Source organism: Arctopsyche grandis, chromosome 13 (assembly GCF_051622035.1).
Source record: "Arctopsyche grandis isolate Sample6627 chromosome 13, ASM5162203v2, whole genome shotgun sequence".
NCBI classification, from domain to species: Eukaryota; Metazoa; Arthropoda; class Insecta; order Trichoptera; family Hydropsychidae; genus Arctopsyche; species Arctopsyche grandis.
This window is the reverse complement of record NC_135367.1, coordinates 14645869-14655449: the sequence shown is the minus strand read 5'-3', so window position 1 is coordinate 14655449 and position 9581 is coordinate 14645869. Positions and strand designations below refer to the sequence as shown.

Sequence of the window (9581 nt, the reverse complement as noted above, 5' to 3'; positions counted from 1 at the left end):
GGAGTGAGAAAGAACGTTGGCAGGATTGCGTTTGCCGGCGTTTGGCGGGCGAGTGTGGAGTCGGTGCGAGGAGTCTCCGCATATCGTCAATCGTTGAATCGTCGATCGTCGATCGTCGATCGTCGAGTTTCTTTTCCCCAGGCGAGGACGTCGATCGGTGGTTCGTCCGCTGATCCGAGACGGCTTTAAGATTGCAGGAGCCGGAGCCGCTTCTGCCCTGACGCCGCCGCCTGGAGGGGCCGACAACGACCCGCAGCGTCTGCGACTCTTGCATCGGAGGCACACCAACATGACGGACAAGGGAGACCCCGGTGAGACTCCACCCCCCCACCCCCTGCACTTCCTGTCGCTCCTCTTTTTATTCCTCACTCTCATCTCTCACCTCTCACCTCTCACCTCTCACATAACCTCACTCTTCCACTTATCAATATATATATATATATATATATATATCTACATACATATATTCCAATTATTGCTTTTTTTATATACCTATACATATGTACATGAAACATAAAAAAATTACGACTGATATTTATTGGTTTAGATTGATAAATCACAGCTGTTTAATTTATTTATATTACATATATTAATGTATGAGTACAGACACATGCTAAAATACCAGAGCTATGAAATCGTTAACTTTTGTTTTAATAATTTGTATTTCTTCTTTCTCATTTGTTGAATTTGAATGTTGGGCGTCATTTTTATAATCTGAATTCCAGTATATGATTCACGTGCACTCCTCTCGATGCGGTGCCAAGTTGAAGACAGCACTTAGAAACGATCCTATCAATTCTGTATTTTGATCTAACCATATTCTCGTTCGTCTTCTCTCTAGTGTTCCAGTGCCTACCAGCTTCTATAAAAACTCTCAACATTCATACTGGAAACATAGCCAAATTAATAAAGAATCCTATTTCTACATGTTGCAGAGTCTCGCCACTGCCAGCTTTTTGATAGAAATATTCAAACATTCATATTTCAACAACATCTAATATGTCCCTTTCTCTCTTTAGCGTCCATGTTTCGACTCCATACACTGCTATGAATATCACCAAAAATGGCATCAAGCAGACTTTCGTTTTTCTCATTATATTTAGAACTATTTTTCCATATCTTTGTCAGACTAATCATTGCCATTTTTTCTGATTTGAATCATCCTCTTAAAATTGAGGAACTTAAGTAAATAAAAATGTTGACTTCCAAATAGTATTTTGACTTTATAATAGACTCAAATCTGCTAACAATAAAGATTTTCGTTTTTGTCTCAAATCTGCCAACAATAAAGATCTGTTTCTATTCTGCAAAGTAGTTCAGCCATTTATCATTGTGTCTCAGATCTGCATACTCAAAAAACATGAGCCCTTCACTTCAGAAGTAATCCAACATTTACATATATATACAAAATCAGAATCCAAATCCACAGCCCTGAAAAATATGACGAAATTTAATCTTTTTTTTTCGTCATAATTGATTTTTACAAGGCTTTTTTTTTACTTTAACCAAAGAATCATATATTTATGATTCTTTGTTTAAATCTATTTTTGATATCATGTACAAAAAAAATATATATATTCATTTCATACTAATATTGTACAATATACGTATACTATGTATACATCATTGTAGACCTCTCCATTCCATTCGTTTCTCATCCCTCACATTTTTCTAATTTCATCCACCCAACTTCCTTGCAGCCTTCCTTTCACCCCATATTCCTCAGGTATCATTTCAACACTTCTTTTGTCCATCTACAATATGTAAACACATGACCCATCCCATACAATTTATGATTATTGTTTTTATATATTTTTTTTTTTTTCAATCATATTGTAAAATCTGATTATCATAAAAATATCTATAAATCTAATAATTGGTAAGAATTAATGAAAATAAATTATTAATTAAATATTAACAAGTTAACGACCGAAGACTCACATATGAGTCTTGGGTAAAACAAAGTCAGCAGACCGTGGACTCACATGCGAGTCTTAGCAAAACCATTTCAACGGGCCGAAGACTCGCATGTGAGTCTTCTTCCTATATTATTTTATTATTATTTTTTTATTACAATCAATGTACACTCGTCATTACAGATCGCTCCAATGCGACGAGTGTACGAGAATGGTTAGACAATGTATACAGTACTTTCAATAAACATAGAATACAATAATTAATTAATCAAGTACAGAAATAATAATCATAGAGACATCTATGGATTATTTTTAGATTTTGTGCACAATTATTATTACAATTTTTATACACATAATAAACACGAAATTATAGACACATCTATAGATTTCAGATTTCTGTGCATAATTTCTACAAATTATACACACAGATTTTTGTGACAACAGGAAATGATCTATTACCAATTTTCAGGAACCGTTTCAACAATGATCAGATAAAATCGGCAAACTCTGATAGAGAAACGATCGATTTGGAGTCACAAAACCCCCAAATCTAACGAGCAGTTTGACGAGTCGAACCACCGTTCGCAGTGGTGCTAAATATATACACTACCATTAAGCCAAACTGCTGACTATATATGAAGTTTCCCACACAAAAAAACCGTGTGCGTCATCTGCAGTGTTCGGTTTTGAGTTACTGCTGAAATGACTTTTTCGTGGAATGGTTCTCAACATCTTATCAAGAATATTGAAGTACACTTAGACAAAAAACTTTCACAATACATGTTGCTTTTTTTTTTTTACAAATGTATGAATATAATGAAACAATGAATATGGTCGAAAAAGTGCTTGTGTACCACTACATACCCGAATTTACATACTTGGACTGTTACTGATGATCACATATGTTTAGTTTAGCGCAGATGTATAAAAAAAAACTATTAGAAAGCTAATAAAAAAAAAAAGAATAAAATATGTTCTTTGGTTTGAAAGATATTACGATTTTACGAAGTCGCGCGTTTTTCTGCCGGCTGCAGCGCAATGTTTGATCAGAAACTTCGCAGTCGCTAACTTGTTAATATTAATTATTATATTTTTATAATTTCAATTAAACTTCATAATAAAAAATTAATCATACTTCATAATTTGGTATTAATTTTTCATGCAAAAATTATGTAACTTTTCTACTTACTGGAAAGATAATATCTAAATTTCATAAACATTTTAATTACCATTTCAACCAAACATAACGATTGTGACCTTTATGAATTACGATCGATATTAACCCAATACTGATATATTTAATTGGCACACAGTAACATTATATATTTAAATAATTTTCAGAGACCTTCGACGATGCAGTCGAAGAGAGGGTTATCAATGAAGAATACAAAATATGGAAAAAGAATACACCATTCCTTTACGATCTCGTTATGACCCATGCCCTAGAATGGCCTTCGTTGACCGCTCAATGGCTACCTGACGTCACCAGGCCAGAAGGAAAAGATTATTCTGTTCACAGGTTTGTACATTACAATTCATACATTCGTATTGTTTAATCAATTTCAATACTTATTGCTGTGTTTATCGCTATTTAGACTCATATTAGGAACACACACGTCCGACGAACAAAATCACCTGCTCATAGCAAGCGTTCAATTACCAAATGAAGACGCTCAATTCGACGCGAGTCATTATGATAACGAAAAAGGCGGTCGGTATTTGTATTCATATTTTAATCACATTTGATATTGTATTTATTTTTTAGCAATTGATTGTTTTTATTATTATTTCATTTTAGAATTTGGAGGGTTTGGTTCAGTATCGGGCAAAATAGATATAGAAATTAAGATCAACCATGAAGGTGAAGTAAATCGGGCTCGCTACATGCCACAAAATCCTTGCGTCATCGCAACAAAGACTCCGTCGTCAGATGTGCTAGTCTTTGACTACACAAAGCATCCCAGCAAGCCTGAACCGAGTGGTGAATGCCATCCTGATCTTAGGTATACTTAAAATATATGTACATATATAATACACAGTATACTTATTTCATCGTATTGTATTATATGACAGATTACGTGGCCACCAAAAGGAAGGATACGGTCTTTCGTGGAACCCGAATCTCAACGGATACCTTTTATCAGCCAGGTACTATCAGACAATGGAAACTTTTTAGCATCAATATTATCAGCACTGGATACATTTACCTGTTTAATTGTAGCGATGATCACACGATATGTCTTTGGGACATAAACGCTACACCTAGAGACAATCGAGTCATCGATGCCAAATCAGTCTTCACCGGTCACACTGCTGTCGTCGAAGACGTAGCCTGGCATTTGCTGCACGAGTCGCTCTTCGGCTCCGTCGCTGATGATCAAAAACTGATGATTTGGGACACTCGGTGAGCTTAATTCTGAAATCAACCGTGTTTATAATTTGTCCAGACATTTAATTTACCAAATTTTCTATACTTAGGTGCAATAATACGTCAAAGCCTTCGCACACAGTTGACGCTCACACTGCTGAAGTCAACTGCCTCAGCTTTAATCCGTATTCAGAGTTTATCTTGGCTACTGGCAGCGCCGATAAGACTGTAAAACACTTTTTTTTAATGTATTAAAATAATAAATAGTCGAGGAATACTAATTTTTGTTGTAATACCAGGTTGCGTTGTGGGATTTGCGTAATTTGAAACTCAAACTACACTCGTTTGAGTCGCATAAAGATGAGATATTCCAAGTGCAATGGTCACCACACAACGAGACGATATTAGCGTCGAGTGGCACCGACAGACGTCTCCACGTATGGGATCTATCCAAGATTGGAGAAGAGCAGACGATGGAGGACGCTGAAGATGGCCCACCTGAATTACTCTTCATCCACGGCGGACACACGGCTAAAATATCTGATTTCTCATGGAATCCCAACGAACCTTGGGTCATCTGCTCAGTCTCAGAAGATAATATTATGCAGGTACTATATTGATCGGTGATTCAATTTTTATACACGCTTGTGCTATTGTCGAAATTTATGGTAATTATTTGTTGAACGAATTTCAGGTATGGCAAATGGCTGAGAATATTTATAACGATGAAGAGCCAGAGACGCCCGCGTCGGAATTAGAAGCTGGTGTGAACGTCAATCATGGTTGAAAGGATTCCTTGTAATTTTATAATTTGATAACTAGATACTACATACATAAAACTTAAATTTTAAAAATGGTGTTTATAATGTAACCGTTCATGTCCAAATTCATTTACATTTCAGTAATAGTTTTCAACGTTGCGTTCGTCATAAATTTTTTGTTTTTATATTATCATTCCATTTTTACATACGTGGATATTTTGATTTGTGCATTATATAATGAAATTTTCAAATCGTATTATATTACAACTGTGACGTTTGGTTTATCAAATATTATAATTTGCTTGACGCACATTTTCTTGTAATGAGCAATTTCGAACATTAATAATGAATTTTAAATCATTATAATTAAATTAAAACCTTTTTTTATTACACATTCATTGTTAGCCTACCGAAATCTATCAATCCACTTGTGTATACCTTAAGATTTTTTTTATTATTTGTTCGATAAAAACAGGAATCACATATTTATTTTAAGTGGGACAATGAAAGTGGGACACGTCTCCCTCTCGTGAGTTTTAAGTATATTATTATGTATTTGATAAGAAACATATTTTTTTATCTGATTGTGCTCTAATTGTATCTTATAATACTTGAAAGGACTCCGAAAATAAAGTATAAACATACATTTACTCTTTTATTGTCTTTTATAAGCCGTAAAATACACATAATAGACTTGCTCAGAAAACCTGTCACTATATTGAAATTAACCAAACATGTGACCATTTGCAGGAATTATAAATTAGTTTTTAAATAAATAAAAAAAAACATGAATGTCATTATGATTTTTCATGCAAATATATAAGGAACAGGTTTTTAAAATAACATTTACCTAAATAAAGATTATTGTGTCAAATAATAATAATCGACTATTGATTTAAAACAAAATATAACTTTAATAGTTCCAGTTAAATACAATACAAATGTAAATAGATGCAATAAATACCATGTTCATATATTTATACTAGAATATAATATATCGCTTAGTGATAGCTTTATCTACTCAAGCAAAAAAGACCACAAATCTTCACAATGTCTATGTCTATATACCTTAACTGTTTTGTTTGACAACTCCTGCTATGCAGAAAAACTTTGTTCTCAATTTCTACACTGATAATTTACCTTGTATGCTGGCAGTAGCAATTTAAACCTTTCCCCATGGATGACCGCTATAGAAGTCATGCATAAAATGCAAGTAGCGCGAATGGCGTGATTCACTGTATAAACAAAATACTTCAGTCGTGATTCATTATTTAAAAAAATACTTCAGGTTTCAATTGACATATTTGGTCGCTTGAATTAATATTACAATATATATTTATGATCGAAAACTCGATTTGCAAATTCACTAAAAAAATTTAACACGGATAGAGGGTTATAAAAAATTACTTCAAACTTGAATATTTTTACATACATATTAAGAGGATATGGAAATGTATAGGGAACAAATAAAAGGATAAACAAATATATTTATTAAAATAATCGATTGTAAACAACCATAAAAAATTGTAATTTTAAAGCTTAAGCTTTTCATTGAAGTGTTTTTTGAGGCTCTGCCAACATTCATAGTATTTGGGATCCAATTTCTGACACGTTATTTCGCCCCATTTTGTGACTTTCATACTCAACGAACTTTCGAACATAAACGCCTGAAAATAATTCCCATCAACAAACATGATTCACATACAAATTATTTTCAATACATGAATATAAAAATATATACTTGAGTCCCAACTGCAACCTTCTGCGGTACAAGCTCGGCATTAGTGGCTGCTTCGAAACATCCACCATCAGGTCCGTGTGGACTCATCATCGAGTGCAAAGAAGCACCGCCCGGAAGAAACCCACCTTCCTTAGCTTCATATGAACCCAATATGAGACCCATAAATTCGCTCATACAATTTCCTGGAATACTCATCGTCAATAATATTTTCAATTGTGTATTTTATTTATTTAACAGTACGGACATACTATGATAATATGGAGGCCTGAAGGTGTCTTCCTGGACAGACCATCTCGGTGGAAATATGACAAAGTCAGCAATGGCAACTCCTGGTTTTGTTGATTGACATGTCAACACAGTAAATATTGACGGATCCTGTAATAAAATATAATCTATTTAAACAAACAATTATATTTTATCTAATTTATGATTTGGTTTTCACTTACGCAATGATCAAACGACACCGAATTGATCACCATGAAGTTTTTAAGGTCATATTTGTATGGAACGTAGTTACCATGCCAGGCTACGACGTCAAATGGAGAATGATCTTGAAGTGCTACAAACAAGGTTCCTTGATACTTGTCAATTATTTTGAAATCTAAAATCGGATTAAAACTTATCAAATTCCAATTTTAAACTTTTTTCCAAATTTATTGAAAGATGGATAAAGCACTGCATATACTTTTGATTTCCTTATCTTCAAAATGAGCTACCGGTGTTAAAAAATCTCTTGGACTAGCAAGACCATTAGCTCCGATCGGCCCCAAATCCGGCAGTTTGAAATGACCATCAAATACTTCCAAAATATAACCCCTGAAATTGATAAAAACATGCATCATACTTGGAGAATAATAGCTTTGATGTATTTTTATTATTTTTAATAAATTCAAAATAAAACAATATTCTCAAATAATTATCATACTACTCGGCAACAATCAAACATCCTATTAACTGGGGTATATACATAGTTTACAGATATATATTCTATAATGTAGATACACAGAATCAATTATTATATAATTGCAGATAACCTAATGTTAATCTGTCAGAGTTCTGTACAGTTTTTGTTATAATTTACCTTGATGGTCCATCAACTTCTACGGCGAATCTCATACCTTGTTGAATGACGCATATCTCATTTGGGTCCACTATCATTATTCCGAACTCGGTAGTTACTTTCAGACGTCCTTGTTGAGGAACTGTAATATTTATAATCAATCACATATTGCTTATTTTCAAAAGAACTTTTCAAAAATATACCTTTAAATATATTACCAATCAAGAAATCTCCATCGCTGTTGTAAAATGCTGAATTTTTCATACTTCCATTGCACACATACACGTGAATTGCTATTCCATTTCTTGAACAAGGATCACCTGCTCCACATACAGTATGCAATCCATTGACAAAATCAACAATCCCGTCTTTCTCCAACGGGATATTAAAAGGCTGCCATCTTAGCTAGAATTTAATTACATAGTTTAATACAGGTTTGATAAGCCTATGTATGCAAAATTAATATTCAAAAAAATGATAAAAACGTACTTGATTCGGATTCGGATGTTGTTCATTCCAATTGTGAGTCAAATATTTAGAATCGTCATATTTTGTGAACGGTTTATGTATAACGGAAGGACGGATTCTGAAAAATTTGTATAATTTGTATCCATTCAATTAAATAAACTTATTTGTATTCAATAATTGATGAAATAGATACCTGTAAAGCCATGATCTTTTGTTATCTTGTCTTGGAGCAGTAAATGCCGAGCCAGATAGTTGTTCTGCATACAGACCATACGGTGGCTTTTGAGGACTGTTTTGACCTACGGGTAGTGCTCCGGGATATTTAGGATCCTCGCTGGCAAACTCTGATCCAAACCCGGAAAGATACTGAAAAAAGTTCAACGGCTAATGATATAATATTATTCAGTATAATTTTTGATTTATAAATTGCACCTTTATGCCAGCCATTAGTGAAAGAGACAAAATAATACAAAATACAAGTTTACACTGAAGAAGTCTCGGATAGACTGTCGGCTGATATTGGAATAAATATAAAACAACAGTGCCCTTACCGGTTTTAGTTGTTAATCCACATAAACAAATTTAATTTATTCTAGAATCTTGATTCTCATGTAAATGAAGCGTAGAATGTGGTAAACACAATTTTATAATATATACATATAGATTTGCAGATCTATTTGTTTATATGTATGTATGTTTTGCAATAGAATCTCAAGGACAAGTAAATTTTTCAATATTTTTCTTTTTCATTGAAGGACTTGTATTTTGTTAATTTGCAACTGAAGTTTGAGAATTTAGGATGTGATTTTATCTCATATTTGTGCAATGTGTTTTCTGAATTAAATTTTAAGCGTTGAGATTCACCTATTGGTATTTGAGGCAACCAATGTCCTTTCACATAATAGATAAATAAACAAGATTTCAGTCAACATAAACGAGAAAATGTAGAAAAACAATAACTGGTTTTATATTAACATACATAATTTATTATCTTGTTTAGAATGCATATTAATAAAAGTTCGAAAATCTTTATTAGTATTATTGCAACATCAAAATTGTATGCAAGTAAAAACACAGTAAAACTTGGTTGTGATGGTTTTCAAGGGATCAATGATACTTATTTATAAAATCATCAAGATATTTTAATTTAAATTTGTATTGTATTTGCTTCTTATTCTTTACTTTTTTCGATAAAATTGCGAAATGGGTAACATTTTTTTTCATGGATAAATTCTTAAACTTTTATATATGTATGTACACATATGTA

At 33.0% G+C, this 9581-nt stretch overlaps 2 protein-coding genes across 2 annotated transcripts; one reads left to right on the top strand and one right to left on the bottom strand.

Moving 5' to 3' along the window:
* Positions 1-5745, top strand: Caf1-55 (chromatin assembly factor 1 p55 subunit). Its single transcript, XM_077443930.1, has 9 exons — positions 1-311; positions 3258-3435; positions 3512-3627; positions 3715-3919; positions 3990-4064; positions 4138-4320; positions 4395-4512; positions 4584-4892; positions 4979-5745. Exons 1-9 carry the CDS (start codon positions 290-292, stop codon positions 5069-5071), a joined length of 1299 nt encoding a protein of 432 aa, XP_077300056.1. The 5' UTR covers positions 1-289; the 3' UTR covers positions 5072-5745.
* hgo (homogentisate 1,2-dioxygenase) lies at positions 5676-8840 on the bottom strand. The gene is made up of 10 exons (XM_077443929.1): positions 8747-8840; positions 8508-8680; positions 8336-8432; positions 8065-8251; positions 7868-7988; positions 7472-7602; positions 7233-7387; positions 7035-7161; positions 6787-6968; positions 5676-6712 (listed from the first exon to the last, which is right to left on the bottom strand). The coding sequence occupies exons 1-10, from the start codon at positions 8759-8761 to the stop codon at positions 6578-6580; spliced, it is 1323 nt and encodes a 440-aa protein (XP_077300055.1). The 5' UTR covers positions 8762-8840; the 3' UTR covers positions 5676-6577.
* Between the last annotated feature and the right edge of the window lie 741 nt (positions 8841-9581).